Consider the following 18,519-nt stretch of genomic DNA (forward strand, 5'->3'; position numbering starts at 1 on the left):
CACAATATTAAGATAAGTAAGCACTGTCATTGTCTCCGTGGTTTTAGAATAATCCAATGAGGGATCAAATGAGTGGAAGATTTTAAATTCTGTTAAAATGTAGTCTTGGTAAAACATCAAATCACCACCATTGATGTGGTTTCAAAACCATAATTTCATCTAACATCGGTTCCCTTTGCTTTGTTTTCCCAAATGTTAGTATTGATGTCGCTCAATTTTGTATTTTTGATAGCTTGAAGGTAGTACGAAAGCAAATTTGACTAGATTACTCGCAAGGCTATTTCTGCAAATGTACTTTGAATAAATTAGCTGTAATAACAAACAAGCCTTAGGACAAACATGCAGTGGAAAATTGTAATTCTCTTTTTTAAAACTGCACTGATAACCAAACTGTGTTTCTGCTTATTCAGAGCAGTCTTACAGCAATACTTAAAGCTAAAGCACTGGTGACAGTAGAGAAAAAAAAAAAAAAAAAAGACTGGCCTAGATTCCAAACTTGTGAATATATAAATAATAGATAACTTCTCAGGCCCGAAATGTCTGACATTATTACTGGCCGTGCTCTTAAAGGCATGGTCACATTTCCAGCTCCGATAAGAGTCAATACACATCATCTCCATGGCAAATCCCCCACACTCTCAAGCCCATTTAACACACACACACGCACCCCCACACACTTTGACCCAATTCTACTTCATCTGGAGGGAGACAAACTCTGACCCTTCGCCCAGTTATTATACTAATTACACATCAGCACCGTGGCTCTTAGAGGTAAATCTACTAAATTGATTTATGAAGGGAATCATAATCATGACAAAGGGTGATGATCTTCCTGGAAAAGAAAAAAAAAAAAAGAAAGAAAATCTTTGCATGGGAGATCAACTTGAAATTAATGCTTTTAGAATTTCTTGATGGTCAAGGCTCATTTGAAGCAGCCCAAAAAACTAATACACATTGATTACAAAGATTAAAGGAACACATTTAGAGTATTTTGTCATGCAAAGCCTTATTTAAAGCAGTCTAATCCATGTCTACTAGGCACAACATTAAGTCTACGTCAAATTATATCATGTTACGGAGGAATGCAATTAAATCAAACCCAGTCGATGTCCACACAGTTTGCATTACTTTCTTCATTACTTCTTTCTAAGTGTATTCTTATTCCACTCCATCAGTTAAAAAACAGAAAAATCTAAGATTGTTGAAACAAAGACTGGCCTTCAAAAGGCAAATCTCATGTAAGACCATTTATTTCTGCATGCAAACGTGGCACATAAATCCACAGAGCAGATGGTGACATGCAATATACATGGCGAGGTGAATAGCTAAACTCATGTGGCAGCTCATACATCCATTCCCCATGATGCTTTGCTGTCAATGTGACTGACTGACTGCTGTTGGTCCCAGAAAGCTTACACACTCTGCCGAGGGCGCATCCCTATATGTATAATCAGGGCACCACTCGACTGGTGCTCTACTAAGTTCATGCTGCTACTCAACGTGTCTTGGACAAACACCTGGGTCTCTGCTGTGCAATGATGACCTGGAGTAATGGTGTTGACCTTAAAATAAATTGATTCTAATTCAAAACAACAATCATGTTCCCTGAGCTGACTCAGCAAGCAGCTTATGATTTCAAAGAAACCAGGACATTTTTTATACAAAGAATTCCGCTACTAGGGCATTGCTGTTTCACATCCCCCACATAGTCTTTCTGTGGCTGTGTTTCATGGAGCGGGGCATCCTTCTCACCCGTTCTCGCTCACATGAGCGCACATAGTCACATGTTGCCCGATACAACCCGTAACACCTGACTGAATAGGCTGTTCATGTTAATGGGGGAGGAACCTACCACTCACTACTGCTGGAAGAGTCATTAAAGAGCTACCGGCCTGGGCGCTAAACTGGAGCCCGCCTAAACCGCAACTTTATTATGTGAACCATAAATGTATAGTTCACAAAATGGCTCTTACAGATGTGGGCGCAATTATGTGTAGAAAACGTCTGGATTTGGCAGCAAGCCCTTTTAGGCAAGCTAACACGTCTGGGTAGTTTTTTTTTCCTTAACAAGACCAGACTGCTAGCTCATCAAATAGGAAGAGAACCATAATTAAAATACCAGTACTCTGTGGGACATTAAATAAAAGTTATTTTTTCTATTTAGACTTCTGTAGTAGATGGAAATTTGAATACATCAAACTTTGCTGATATCTCTCGTTATGGAGAAACTGGACGAAATAAATTGTCAGAATTATTCACTAGATATAAATCACAACCCTTTTTTCTCATTCTGAGTACTTTTTTCCCCCTAATTCTGTAGTAAGTAGTGGTTACCATGGCCAGCTACTACAACAATCAGAATAGGAGGTGTTTTCATTTATTTTTGGTGAAGATTTTTGTTATTTATATGTCTCCTCTTTCTCCATAATTAAATATAATATAACATGAAAATTTTAACTGTAGTAATTAGTGGCCTATAATAGCCAACTATGTTCCATCCATCCATCCATTTTCTTGACCGCTTATTCCTCACAAGGGTCGCGAGCCAACTATGTTGATTAAAAAAAAAAAAAAAAAAAAAAACTACAGTTTTATTGCAAATTTGACATTTGAGTGGGAGAGGAAAAATTGCAAGAATGGAAAATCTTAGATTTAATTTCTTTCTATCGCAAAAAAAATAAATAAAATAAAATAAATTGATTTACTGTATTTTTCGGTGCATTCGCTGCACCATATCCTAACATCAATGAGTTTTATTATCTTAATACATTTTTATACATAAGTCACACCGTCAATATTTGAGGAAATTTAAGGAATTTAAGTATCTTAATCTGAAAACATGGCAATTAAAACAGGTAGGCCTACATCAGTTGCACATAATTAAAATGTATTAAATGCGAACATATTTGTTTGTTTTTAAGGAAATGGGGAAATTGCACAAGTTTACCAAATGTTAATCATAATGCAGTTCAGTACTTCAGCTCTATTACATAGGGTAACATTAGCAACAATATGACGAGATGTGCCAAAAATGAGTGTCAAAATGTTTAATCTTGTTGGACACATAAAGAATTTCAAAAAATGAGATGTTAGATTCAAGAGAATTTGAGTGTTTTTCTGTAAAAAAAAAAAAAAAAAAAAAAAAAAAGAAGAAAAAGAAAAAAAGAGCCTTTTTTCAAGAATGTTTTTGTTTGATATCGCCTAGAAAATCTGTTCCAAAAAACTCCTTCGAATTAGAGTAACACAGTATAACTTAACTATTGCTCAACATATCTCCTGGAACCTTTCGGTTACATCTGATCCTCGGGGACAAGTTTTAGTTAAAACAATTACCAATATTCTTGTACGGGCCTAAATTCTGAAGGGTTCAAGTCAACTTAAGTAGAGCAAAAATAACATTATTTGTGAGAAGAGCAGTAGAATAAGTCATGGCCTTTAGTCATCAATTACTTTTTCCCTGAACTTTATTAATATGGAGGATTTTTAGAAACATTTGAAATTCCACAAAGATGGCAATCACTTATCACGTTGCAAGCAAAGCAAGTTCTCTTTTGTTTTCTGCAAATAAAAGTGAGCCCATTGTTTCTCCATATACATGCAAGATTAGAGGAATAATTTCCCTACAGCTAGTGCAGGCTCGTTCCTCTTTTTTTCCTTTATGAAATCCGGACAGATGGGAGAGAAACAGGAAGAGTTGGAGTGAGATAGAGCGGGTGAGAGATGTAGAGAGTGGGGGAGGAGAGGGGTGGTTTATATGTGTGTGTAATCTGCCCAGAAACTAGCCATGGGTACAAAACGGGAGCCAGTCAGGACAAATTCCGGGTTTAGTAATCGTTAGTACCACTAAAGAAATAATAATCGTGAAATTCTGAGATGAGCATATTCAGCCATTTGGATGGTTAGATTTACTGTCAGTTAGTAAAAGGTAAGTTTTATAATAGTTGAGACTGTATTATCTCTTTCTTCTGGCCATGATTCTAAATATTGATTAATATTTTGAAATGGAATAGTCTGCAATAATCGTTCGTCCATGTCCTGACTAAAGGTGCAAACTGACTGCAGTGTTAACAAGTGTCTGTTCTTCTCACTCTCACCTTCAGCTATGCCAAATTCACTGGAGAAAACCAATATTGGCAAGTGAAGGGATTCTATGGGAACTGTGATGGTTACTGACCTACAGTATATTCTGCTTACATGACAGCAAACTTGAAGGAAATGTAAAGGAGTGAAATTCACGCAAGCATTTGGATGGTCGGGTGGGTGGGTGTTTCTAGGACTTTGGATAGCTGTGAGCATGCAGCAGTGACCTCAATCCCCAAATGGAGATTTATTACGTGGAAGAATATTTTTGTTGAGCATGAAAGCATCCTAGCAAAATGCATATATTCAGTGTAATACTTCAAACTGGGGACAATTCAATGTTAAAAGAAAGAACTTCCCACCCTGTCTAACCAATGCCATGGTCACAAGTAGTAAATACAGTGAAACCCCAGTTGATCACTCGGGATGTCTCATGGTAACAGTGCAGAGGAGGGACAGAGGACTAATGGGGGAAAAGTGGAACTATGGGAGAAAAAAAAAAATATCAGAATAAAACAACAGAACAGCAACTGACCCACCTCAAGCAGCGCTCTCAGGCAAAAACACGTGCTTACACACACAAATGCTCGTGCAAAGTTCACTGGTGAGGGAGGAGAGCAGGGGGGCGGCGGGGGAATGCGCTAGCTGCATGACAGGGCCAAGAGACTCCGGGGCTGAAACCCATCACTAACTCATGGATTAGTTCAAACGTGCACACTGCCTTTTAATCTGCTCCAATGAGAAACAAACGAGGAGAAAAAAAAAAAAACAAGGGGAGGCCACAGACAAAGAGGTGGAGAAAGGTTGAAGCTTAAAAACTACAACAAACAAGCATGTTATGAAAACAATTGCATATAACGCACAAATCTCTTTGATAATCTCACATACAGATCATGTGATTTGATATTCACTCATCCCCTAATCCATGCACCTCCTATTTGTGCCTAAACATGCATCAACTTGAATAAGCAATATATTAAATATAACATCTCCTTTTGTCTTCCAGTATGATTTGACGCAACCCTCCAAACACCACAGATGAACTCAAACTTTCCCTTTTAGTCCTGTGTGACCCAAGGGGTAGAGGGCAGGAGATTTGGATTAGAGCACTAATATGGATGGGCTTCTAAAATGAGTCTGCTGAAAAGAAAAAAAAAAACCCCCGATTTGACCAGATGTTGGCTCTGGGGGATGGTAGTATAATACACATGGATGTATTTTATCATGTTCACCAGTGGCTGGGGGTATGTATGTAATCCAAATGTAAGAACTAAAGTGCAAATACAGCCATGTGTTAAAGGCTGTTATGTTTTTTTTCCACTGTCCCAGTTGGCTGGGATGGTTGCAATGAAGTCATGTGGATTTGGGTTTTGATTAATTCTGTAAACCAATGTGACAGAACTTTGAGGAGATCACTCATATATTGTGTTGCAAAATTTAGGGACATGCTCCTCACACCTGGCTCATTCTATATCTTCAGAATCAACCGCAGCCACCTGCCAACAGAGTTCTTCAGATGACCTTACAGCTAACTCGCTCAGTTGGCAGCAAATTTGTTCTGAATTTCCAGAGTAGTACCCTCAACGCAGAATTAAACCTGTGTATTTGATGTTGGAAAATGTCTTCACTGTATAATACTATCTTTCACTTCCATCAGCAAGGCCACCTTCTACACACAAAGGTGCCCCATTTCAGTCATCCTAGTAAACCAATCCACTGTCCCAAGAGTTCCACTGGGCATGCCATGTATGGCCTCATGGCTAATCATCCCGCTTCTGACAACATCTTCTGTAACGGAACTCCAGTGGAATATCACCGTCAACCTGGATTTGAACTCGGCTCTATCCTCGCAGACTCAATCTGTCACAGAGCGGCTGTATAGAAAGCAACAACGCTCACTCCCCACTTCAGCCATATACACAATAAACAATTGGAGAACAGACAATCAAACAAACAAACAAACGAACAAACAAACAAGAGAACAACATTCTGTTAATTGCAACTGTCTGTGGAAGCAAGCGGAGGCAGTTTAATAGAAATAAGAAGTGACGACCTTTTTCATTGCTCATTCATCGCAAAGCTCTCATTGGTGCACGGATAACCTATGTGATTGGTCAGAATTTGAAAGCAGTGGTGTTTTCTCCCTGTTGCCCCAGCTGTAAAGCTAAAAATAGAAGCTGTAGTCAGATTTAGTCTAATTGAGTCATGTTTCTTCTGCAAGCATCCTATTTTCATTTCTTTCTGTCTTGTTTCATGGTCTGTCCTCTAACATCCCAACCATCTCCTTAAGGTACAGATTTAGTTAGTTCAGCAGAAAACATGGCAATCTGTTCGAGGAAGGGGGATCGAAAATCTTAATACTCGCTGGAACAGTAACTTTGTTCATTTTCCAATAATCCAGGCAGAATATGGGCAGGTTGGACAGAAATACAGCATTGCCGTACAGCTGGGCATAAAGTCACGCTCCTGGGTTGAATCATTTGAACGCACACGTTTTCCTGGAAATCCTGGGTTTGGATTGCTGACTGTCTGTAAAATATAGCCATGTTCTGATTATATTGTTCTACTAAATGCTGTCAGAATGCACATACTTGAGGTGCCATAAAGGCACAACAATAAGAAGCTGAGCTAAAAAGGTCAGGGAAGTTTCATACGCCAATATTAAATTCACATTGTTCTCAGCTGTCATTCTGTTAGAGAAATAATGGGGGTATAAAACTAATACAAGGCTATTAATATTTCCTTGTGTCTGACCAATGATTTCTCTACCATTACCTCTAGTGAAAGAGCCTGCACATTTGACTTCTATGTGTCCTTTCGGACTTATTGATGATAAAAGCAAAGTTTTCTGTAGTTATGTTACTGGCCAAGTGATAGTCAATCAACAAAAAGCTTGTTTTCAAAAAGCTTATCAGATAATCTACTGTTCTTACACACTCAAGCAGGGAAAAAATACCACATGTGTTTTCTTTGGAAGTTTTCCTTTCCCCAAAGGAAATTACCTACAGAAAAATAAAAACGTAAATCGTCACCGCAATTTCACCATCCCTCAAGCATTATTTCAGGACTCAAGTCACAGCCATAACTTCAAACCTAATACTGGCTCATATTTCATTGTGTTAATTACAGGGTTTAAACGCTCACTGTGCACACACTGGCACACATGGGAGCATAGATTAGGCTTGCATGGCGCTTTAAGTAACCCTTAGTCAGGTGTGTTTGACTATTTCTCTGCTCATCCCATCAGCTTGTCAGTTAGTTCCTTGTCCTCTGACTCGATCGTTTGTTAATCCAGCATCAAGCAAGGCTATTAAAGAATAGCAACGGGCGGCCTATGCATGTGTGTTTGTTAGGGGGGATGATGAACGTGCCCCAACACGTGTACATGCTCTAGCTGGGCTCACCAGACCAAAGATCAAGCCCTTTAAGCGGCTTTTCTGAGCCAAGAAAAGCTTACAAGTCGTCACGTTGATCAGGACAAATGGTCCCAGTCCCAGGGCTTGCAGCAAGGCCTGAGAATAGGCTGCACTCACTGGGCAGAGAACAGCAAGCTTTAGCACAGCCACAGAAAATGTAACCCAGGCTTTCTCATGCTTAACAGCTCGTCCAACCCTGAGGCCTCTCACAACAATGCTTAGTTCAGTTCCCACTACTATAAAGGCTCCAGCAAGGATATGTACTATAAGAAAATGTTACCCATACTGTAGTGCTGACTGAGACATAGCTCCAAAACAGGTATGTGTTTTATTGTATGCACTAAAGTCACAAATAATTCATCCTGTGTGACGCTGGGTTTAGGTAAGAGATTCTGCTCCTTCAAATGAACCTTCTGCCACCTCAGGTCAAACTTTTTAGAAACACAACTGCATTTGCTCCAGCACTCAAGAACATTATATAATTCACTGCATTTGAAACCTGACCTAAGAAAATATGAAAATGACGGGATGGTGGCGGCGGATGGAAAATGATAAGCAGTGTTTCATTATTTACGGCATCATGTAGTCTTGCATTGATTAGCTGTAAATTGTCACAATCAAACGGTGAAAAATAGTGACATTGGAATGACACTCAGACTGTAGACCTTCGACAAGACTGAACAATCTGGAACTGCTCCAAATAGTAATAGAGATCACCTTCTGGCGTGTACCTGAATTTTGTCATTAGTATTCACTGATGAATTAAGACAATTAACGCTAAAGTAGTTTTTAGCAAGCCTACTAACTAACAGCAGAGAAAACATTACCTCCATAGGTATTAAAAACAAAGTTGTCTCTAATGTAATTGTTCTTTTCAAGACAATTAACTGAAATGGGACTAATAGGTGGACGTCCCTTAGATAAAAGGGGTGAAAAATGCTACATGCAGGCAGCTCGTGTTGAAGTGCAAAAGGGCTTGTAGGAGGTATACGATTAAAGCAGTAAACAGCTACCATGCTATTTCATCTGAAATGTTTTTTCTGCCCGTCCATTTTTGTGCCTGAGTAGTGGACCTGTGGTTTAGATGCAAGACAAAGCATCTCAGCACCAGCAGATTCACTACAGTATTATAACTTTGAGTTGTGGTTCAGTTTGACTGGGACTTTTTTTTTTTTGTAACTTATAAGTCTGCCTCAGTAGAATCATGGTATAAGCCTGATACACTTGGGTGAACAACTTTGGCTGATACATATAGCTTACTGTGGGGCATGTCCTGAAAGGGAATTGGATTAACTGCTGGCAAAGACGGGGGATTATAAATTATTCTGACAAGTGCGCTTTCAAAAAGGATGGATTACCGCATCAATTTTACTCACTTTCTTTGGTAACAGAAATATACATTTTTCTTATAGTGAAAGGGGGACAAAAAGACGCCAAGTGAACTACTTGGAAAACTAAGATGCATTTCAAGATACAAGATCCATTTCAGTGTGACTGGCTTTTGGCACAGTGGTATGTTACAGGACTGCCTGGACCAGCAACGGAACAAGTAGACAGGGAGGAAGTGAAGGAAATGCTTCAAAGAATGAAAACAAAAATGTGGAGGGATTCAAAAACAGCATTGTGTTGTGTGAACAAACAATGAAAACGTACTTGTGTGAGTGAAATAATACAAAAAAATAATGAAAAATTCAAACTGGCATGGGAGCCACAGTCTGCCAGAGCTACTAGCCAGCCAACTGCGTTGCCATGTGCGGCATCACATGAGTGCACCATGGTGACACATCAACTTGTCTATATTTAACGCACTGAATCCAATGTTCCCATCATTTTACTGGAGTCTGCCAGGGAAGATGGTGAGGACAACATGCCGAGGTGATATGTGATTACAATGAATGGATACAACCCTTCCACATCCTTTCAATGTACCCTCATTTTCAGAGATAATGAAATGGAAGGCGCACGCTTCTCTCCTATATGCAGGTACCATAAATCGTACAAGTCTAGCCGCTGTGGTGTCACAAGAAAGCTCTTTATAGATTGACTCTTGAAGTCTGCCATCATATAGCAAACACCAGCAAGCCCCCAAGTGGGTGGTAAACTCAAATCAGATAATGGCTGTCAAGCCACTAGAATTTGCCATGTTCAGAGGAAACAACCATATCTCTCCCATTGTCCATCTTAGGGTACATGAGAACATATTGACTGGATACATGAAAGCATGTTCAGGCTAGAACATGACACTTTTGTTTTTTGTATACAAAGCTAACTTGTGTACCAACTGACAAAATCTGCAATCAATCATTGAACTTTTACATATATGAATATGTTCAATCGAAGACCTCAGTAAAAAAATTAATAAATAACTTAAAAAAAAAAAAAAGCGTTTGTCTTTGTAAATGTACTAAAGTAGAAATAAGATAGGAACAAAAGAGTTTAGATTACAAGTAAGTAAGTGTGTTATGCTTTGAAGATGTTGGGAGAAAAGGGTCCACTCACCTATTCTTCTCCAGCTCGTTGTGTGTAGACCTGCAAGGGAAGGAGACACATTATTAATGAAGAAATCAATACACGTCATGCACATATACCGTAGACAGGCAGAGTGCAGTCAGTTTTTCAAGGCCTTTGTTCCAGTAGGGTTAATGGCTCAGATGTCTTAACTGTTTAATGTAAGAAGACAATGTACTGTGACCTAATAATGAAATTTCATTAAATGAATTATTAATCAGGGTCACTGATGATGATTATGCCCTGCACTAGTGCTATGCGATATGGATCCAGATATTATAGTATTCAGTATTTCCTTAAAATGATCTGAAATTAATGGCAATTTTATCTTCAATATTTATAAACATTTGATATAAAAACAGTAAAATAAATATCAGATATAAATAAAAATACAACAAAACACAAATGTCCAGTGGAAAGACACCATTTAAAAATACAATATCTCATAGTAGAACCAGTTTTCAAGGAATGCACACCATTGTTGTGTATAGTATATTATCATGAGGTATAATTTGCAGTTAAATGTTGTTGACTTTACATCCATGTTCCTCTAGCAGTACTGCAAATATGCTAGCCCAAACTTGGAGCATTGCTTGCAGTTCCATTGACCTTCATTCATTGTTCATTAAATGTTAATGTAGCATCCGAGGTGTAGGGTGTCTAAAGACACACTTGTACATACTTTCTTGGAGCCCATGCACACTGAAGAGATGCAATTTATTGAACAAACAGTTGCCTCTTAAGCATGTCATCCCTGTGTCCCACTCTCCAGGCATGACTTGTCAACCCACACCTAATTCAACTGCCTCATTCGTGGGGAGATCATAAATTGATTAGCTATGCCAGAAGAGTGAGGGACAAGAATCTCGTTATAGAAGGGCGAATAATGGTTACCGACTCGGAAGTTACATTAGTGTAGCAACTGAGCTAACACATAAAAGTAAGAATATAAGTGACAGACGGTTATATATACAGTATACAGTGAGGGATCGGTTCCTTTCACATTTGAACCCTAACAGGTTAAGTTCTGATTCCAAGCTTTCGCTACTTCTCCCATATAAAATGATAAATAAAGCTTAGTATTGTTATAAAACACAATAAATATATATTGTAATGAACCAACACATGGTATCATTAGATTTCACATCAAATGGTGCTCAGCAGATTGGACCAAATCGGTCCATACCAATAAAAGTAAAGACTTCGGTATCCATTCCTTGTACATTTGGTAGTTTTTTGTTTTTTTGTTTTTTAATGGAAGAATGCACTATTATACTTTGTTTATGTGATGCCAGCTAACTCTCCCCTATAGCAAGTAGGATGTAACGATAACAGCAGTATTGTGATATTGTGATATTAAAACTGCCACAATATCGTCGTCGTGTCACGATATTAAAAGCAGCTATGTTTAAAATCCACGCTAATCGTCAGATATGCTTGTGAACCGAGTCAATATTTGGAGGAACTCTATGTGTGCATGCATTAGCAAATATTAAGTGTTATTAGAGATTGTAGGGTGTTTATATGCTTTGCTGTTACATACAAAAGCACAATATTGCGGGGATTTTTTATTATTATGAGCTTATTTTTTGTACAATACCTTTTTTTCATATTACCAACCTCCCCACAATATCGTAATAACTATCATATCGTGATAATATCATATCATGATGTTTGGATATCGTTACATCCCTAATAGCATGTCAAGTTAAAAGGAATGCCGAATTGTCTGTAGATTTGATTGTGGTTGGAAAAAGTTTTTTTTTCTGAATGACAGCTTGAAATGCCCATCATTAGGCAATGAACTATAACCTCCAGTGAGTATGCACAACAATTGCTGGAGAAGACAGACATCATTAAGAAGAGACTCTCCAACAAAGTTCAAGTAGAGCTCACTGAAGCCTTTGCACCATCAAACATCAATGTGACAGGCAGGAGAGCACTATCATCTCCTCCTCAATAATACAAAACACGACTCAGTGGGGCTGCACATGTAACAGTGACTTGAGTTCACATACTTGACACTGCACATGAGTGTGTTTTTAGGATGGGTGTGTGTATACATGTAGGGAGAGTGTGAGGAACATGTGCATGGCCTGTGCAGAAAACAAGCAGGGTTCAGTGCACCGTGAATAATGTCATGCGAATGAGATGGTCCCTAACACTGCCTTTGTGGGGCAACATACTGAAAGGAGACAAAACAGCCTCCCAGTGCCTAAATGATAGATTTTCCATCCACTCAAACTGCACTCCAAAACAGTTCAAGGAGTGTAAGTTTTGAGGGAGGGTGACATGCATAACTCACCCCTGAGGCATGTCAACAGGATGCAATATGTATCTGATACAACACACCTATCATCATTGTAACCTGCATTAAGAAAGAGGAAAGTCCACTGTTTTATGCGATTGCCTGAGAAGAAATTACCTCTTCCAGATTAATAATTGACAAATGAAAACACCATATGTCCCCATTAGACTACATTACTTCATTTACTTAGGTATGCAAGAGCGACTGTGCAGTCAGCTGTGGCAGTGGATATGATTGTAGATGACAAGGCCACCAATGCCCAGGTTGACTGGATGCTATGATGTTAGGCCAGATTTATACAAGAGCCTAAATGGTAAATTGTATATCAACATAGAACCTACAACCCAATGGAAGTCAGGTATGATTTCTTCTAATATGGACCAACGTGTACCCTGTGGACACACATGGATGCAGAAAGCATGAATAGGCCCTTTCAGCAAACCCTGCATATTGATAAGATTTTTATTTTATTTTTTTACCTATCCTCTATTATCCGCAATAATTCTTCACACGCACACACACTGACTCGCTTTGCTCCCAGCCTTCAATTCGCTTATCCAATCACAAATCTCACAGCGGCAGTGTTTGATCTTTGATTGACAGTCATTAGGAGTGACTAGATAAGATGGCGCCACACATCCTTACCACGGCTGCTTTGGCTTATAAATGTTTCACCAAGCTAGGTTTAAAATGCAACAAAACCTGTGGAATCAATAACAACAGACTGTACCTGTACCAACCTGTAACACAACAAAATGGAAATAGAAAAAAAGTGTTGTGAATTCTTTCCAGATGCACGAAAAGCCAACATTGAGTCAACAAGTCAAACTGGAACTAAAACAATGGGCCAACACACAAATGCAGATGGCCAGCTAATTATTATTATTATTATTATTTGAAAGTCTGCTATATGTTGTTATAGTTTGGAGTAGGGATGCACGATAATAACGGTGGCCGATAATTATCGCCAATTATCAACCAATTTAACGTTATTCAGATAAACCATTTAATAAAGAAATCCATCGATAATAATAGACATGCCACGCTGTTGTGTTGTGGCTCAAAATGTTACCCTGGTAGTTTTTGGTTGCGTTTTTAAAACATGAGTGTTTTGTTTTGGCAAAACTCAAAATGAGTTACTGGTTGTCTTCCAAGCAGAGATATAAATAAAATTCAGCTTCATGGTGCTTTACACAATGTTTCAATGTATTTGTACATGTCAGACTTATAGTAGGTATTAGCCTCACGTATTGCAGGTGTCCATTATGGGTTTTTGTTTTGTTTGTTTTTTTGTTTTTTTAACATTTACGTACCAGGGAGGAATTAAATTCCTAATTTTGGTCGAGTTGGGGGGAAAAAAAAAAAAAAATCGAGACCCTGTTCTGTTGAAATAATGTTACTTCCAAATAGCAGCCGTTCAATCCATGCAGCTGCAATGCAGAAGCTTAACTTGTGTGCCAGAAGATTCCCAGTCATGTGTAATTGTGCTTGTAATGTGTCAGGGTTGCTTTGAACACCATCCATACCATGCTTTCAATGTCATGTGCAGTCCATTTTGTTAAGCGCTTCATAAATCAAGGAAGCTCTGACTTGGGATCAGCGCAAATCACCAAGGGTAAAATACAAACAAAAACGTGGGGAAAAAGTAAGTGGAGCAACACTGATGTCACCGTCACCTACACTGTCCATTACTCTGAGAGACACGCCATTATTCAGAGCTGAGCTATGAGACTGGCACTCTCTACATCCTTTATATAGCCACACATTCATGGGGATCAATCTAAGTCAGCTTGCTGTCCTATAGCCCTTTATCATCACCAAGACTTTCCCTTCATCCTGAATCAGATAGCAACATGTCTGCTGCTCAACAATACTACAAACCAGATAATGAACTGGCTCCAGGCCATACACAACTGCAGCACGCTTACTTCGGTTAGTGGAAGGAGGACATTATTTGTGCCCGCACATAAGTGTGTGTGTTGGTGTACGCGCACGTGCATGTAGACACAGAGACCGAGTGGGTCAGTGAGATAAAGCACCCCTGCTATAAACGGTAGGCAAGTGAGGACAGTCAGATAAGACCATCACTTTAAGCATGACCACATTACAGAGAAGACAGTAAGTCAGGGACAACAACTTAACGGTGTTTGTGTAAATTGGTAATGTCCTATTTTATGATGGTTCTTTACCTTTAAATTATATTTGGAAACTCTTTACATAAATGGGCTTGTATTGTGCTCTGGTCAACGTGTCACCCATAATCATTTTAGTCATTATTTAGGAGCAGATGACATACATTTTGCTGCATCATATTTTAAATTTGGTAGCAGATGTTAGTTTGCATAAGTTGACACTACTGTGACATCACAACTAAATTAAAAGGACTGACATCGGGGAGGATAGAATGTGTTGAATATGTATGTCAAAATTAAATCGATTAATCAACAACTAATTGATGACCAAAGTAATCGAAAATGGATGGATATTTTAATAACTGAGTAATCATTTGGAGCCTTTGTTTAACTTAAAATTCTCCAAATCCTTATATTAAGTCTCTCATCAGGAATTATTCTCTGATTTACGTAGCTCTTCATGAAAGCAGAGTGATTATTGTATGTTTAATTTAAATAATAATAAAAAATACATATGCAAACATCTACTTTTATTTTGGAAAACAATGACCAAATCAGTAACTGAATCAGTTTCAAAAAGTCTGGTGAGTACAACAACAATCAATCTCTCTCATGTAATATTGCTTAATTTTATTATTTTTTTCAAAACAAACAACAATAATAGGTTAATGAACAACAATCAAGAAGAAAACATTTATAACATTGGTAATACACATGAATGTACAATAAAAAAATCTGATTATTTGATTTATTAATGGAATATTGAATAGAATACTAGATTCTAAAAATATTCAATAGTGACAGCCCTGTAAGCATGTATGTATGTTTTGCGCACTGCAAAATTAATGGCGTGAAAATTAAACGGTGCAACTTTCCTGACCTAGTTGAGAATGTGTTTGTGTGACGGTGAGCAAAATTGAGAACAAACTGTAGACGGATTCCTGCATTCCCCCATGAAGGGAATTATGGTGATAATAGAAGCAAAGTAAAAGGGAAAAGAGGGTATGAGACATTGCTAGACTACACGAAATATACAAACGTATTATGTAAATTGCAAGAAAAATCAAGGATGTGGTTCAACACACTGATCGGCACGCTAATAACGTCATCTTGTACGACCACTCGAATAAAAAAAATCTCACAGGAAATTGCACTTTTGAAAATAAATTTGGTGACTGTAATGTTAGCATATATTCAACTACATTGTACAACATCATCAGCATTCTTAAACAAATTTATATCTCATGAGGAAGCATTATGAGGAGAGCCTCAAACTAATTATGATCCTGACTGTTGCCATGCAGAAGTAGGCAGCATTCTGTGCTGATGATGAGTAATGCGCAGTTCCTGTTTGTTGCCCGCTCTCACATTAATATTAAAGCGTTCAGAGCAAACCGTTTGATGTATGACGATCGAATGACAGATTCGCGTAATTCGCGTAAGCTACCCCGCGCCAAACAGAACACGATGCCAACGGGTCTTCATTTGGGAAATTTCCTTCCCCTACTAAATGCAAGTTTCATTCATCAACAGTACTGTTCTGTGACATTTATGTCATGCATGAAAATCACCCCTTATCAAACATATGGTGACCATCTCGTTACTGCATCTATGACGGGAATGAAGACATAAACTGGATGTATCTATTCTGCATTTTTTTAAAACACAAGCACAATCTAATGAAATGCAATACAAGAACTATTTGGATGACCTAATTTAGTAACAACAGGGGCACATTATTAAGAGACACCATTCAGTATAATGCAGTGCAGTTTATGGTTAAATAAACAGTGAGCTGGAGCCTCTCCCAGCTGAATTTTGTGAAATCCTGGGCCAGCTGACAATCTCAGGGCACATATTGTCAAAAAATAAATAAATAAACATTCACACTTATACCTATAGGCAATTTAGAATCTTCAATTATCCCAACATGCATGTTTATGGCATGTGGGAGGAAGCAGAGAAAAACTTTCACAAGCATAGGGAGAACATGCAAACTCCACACTGGAATGCCAAGCTGAGATTCAAACGGGTGCTGTTGACAAATGGCAATCAAAATTATTCATTATTATCATCATCATCATCATCGTTGGGCAGAATTATTGTTGCTCAGTGACTGTCTTGTATTTGTTTTCAATAGTTATACGGGTTTAACTAACTAATGGTGTGGTTAAGTAGCTGTTAAACAGATATTTATGTTTGGGTCAGTGCAAAGTAAACACTAGTCACACAGTATAGTTTCCGCCTTGGGTCAATACTCTCTACCACCACCTCCTCCTCTTTCTATTGTGGACCCTGCTTTAGGCCAAAACCACCATGTTAACTTTCAAAACAATTCCAGGTAACTCGGGTTTGCAAAACAACATTTTCGCTTTAGAGTTTTACCACGATTCCTAGCCTCAGGCACCGCAGTCTTTTTTGACAATCAGCTGATGAAAAGCACATCACCCTTGTGCCCCAAAGCACACACAGTGATGTGGAAGGACGTCCAGTAACATTTCCATCCACAATTCGATTCAAGTTAATTAAGCACAATTGTTTTCCTCCTGACTGTTACTGACACAGGTTCTCTTACCTATTGTGGTTACTGCTAAATTTCTTGTTTCGGAATTTCCTTTGCCTCTGGTAGTTTGTGTCCTGATTTGAAGGAAACGTCGAAGCATATCCGTGTTCACACTCTGTTGGAAGAAGAAAATATTTGGTTAGCATGTAGCTATGAGCGAAATTCAACACACAAAGATCCCTCGGACGAATGTAAACACGCTGCAGGTAATCGCTGTCCTGCACAGGGACTTTTTCCTGGTGGCAACATTTCAATACGTTCGTGTTGACAGTTGTCATATGGTGCAATTTATTACCTCTTTCTCTCCTTTCGAGATATTCGGCGGCTTCCAATAGTCGCTCGATATTCATTAGCTGAACAGCCGTCATTCTTTTCCTGAGCCTTGCTGTCGTTCACCTTATCGCATTTAACATTGACAGCAGCAATACAACGTTATAAAACACACGGAAGACAGTGCTTCAGTTATCAGTACAACAAATCCAATATGTATATATAGTTTAAAAAAAATAAATAACGTCGTTTGTTATCTTATTCGGGGTCTTTTGAGAGGATCGAGAGAAATGGTGTTCCAGTGTTGACAAGCTAGCAAGCGACTCCCAATCCTTTGCCAGGTTGATAGAAAATGTCAAAACCAGCGTATGAAAATAGTAAAACGTCCTCTTAAATACGTTGGTAATTTGCTACAAAATTAAATATAAATTATAAAAAAAAAAAAAATTCCCCGAGGGTGACATGAGCCAGCAAGTGCTTGCCGCTGCTCGCTTCCTCTCCTCTCCCGTTTGCTTTCCATAACTGGACAGCTCGGAGGCGGGCACAAAAAGGAGGAGGGCCCGGGATCAGCGAGAGGCATTCTGGGAAATTGAGTCTTGTAATATTAAAATGTCAAAGTGGTGATGTGCCAAGAAAGTGTTGTTGTGCTCTTAAATTTAACAAAGCAGTTTTGCAAATCAGCAAACACAATGGTATGTATACAATCTATATATTGATTATCAAATTAATCAATAACTATGTTTGAGAATCGATTAATCATTGAGAGCCCTTCATTTAAATTTGTCCATATCCTCTGAATTTCAGCCTCTCAACAACAGAGTTGCCCATTTCTAAAGTCCTCCATTAAAACTGCTGAATGAAAATAAAGCATTTTCACAAAACATGTGGGTTTTACTTTAAAAAATAACTAGCAACATTTTTGCATATTTTCTGATATTTTACAGACCAAACCAACAGGCAACAGCTGAATAATAAATGATTTATGTGTGCATTTTCTTCACTTTCAATTTGAAATAAGGTCATGTTATTTAAGCATAGAATAAACACACACGTGATGTGAATATTATAAGTGACATGACAGTGACATGACAGTACAGGTCAGTATCCGCTGCGCACAACAAAGCCTACAAGTCCCATGAGACACCAGGAGCAAGGGGCGCGGTTAAGAGACAAAACCAGGCCCAGCAACACGTGACATATATGCTGTAGGAGTCTTTGATTGGCACATGCCTTTGACAGACT

The 18,519-nt window shown here is 38.5% G+C and overlaps 1 protein-coding gene across 2 annotated transcripts in view; it reads right to left on the minus strand.

Annotated features, from left to right (window-relative positions):
* The window catches only part of mxi1 (max interactor 1, dimerization protein), a 31,015-nt gene that overhangs the window by 11,395 nt on the left and 1,101 nt on the right, over positions 1-18,519 (minus strand). The window contains exons 1-3 of one of the 2 annotated variants that reach the window (XM_077523568.1): positions 17,303-17,815; positions 17,020-17,122; positions 9,996-10,025 (exon numbers count right to left, since the gene is read on the minus strand). In XM_077523568.1, the coding sequence (XP_077379694.1) occupies positions 9,996-10,025; positions 17,020-17,122; positions 17,303-17,375 (206 nt within the window). In that variant the 5' untranslated portion in view covers positions 17,376-17,815. Of the gene's footprint in view, positions 1-9,995; positions 10,026-17,019; positions 17,123-17,302; positions 17,816-18,519 lie in introns of those variants that run through there. The other variant, XM_077523567.1, reaches the window with a different exon arrangement.

This window comes from Festucalex cinctus, chromosome 6 (assembly GCF_051991245.1).
Source record: "Festucalex cinctus isolate MCC-2025b chromosome 6, RoL_Fcin_1.0, whole genome shotgun sequence".
NCBI classification, from domain to species: Eukaryota; Metazoa; Chordata; class Actinopteri; order Syngnathiformes; family Syngnathidae; genus Festucalex; species Festucalex cinctus.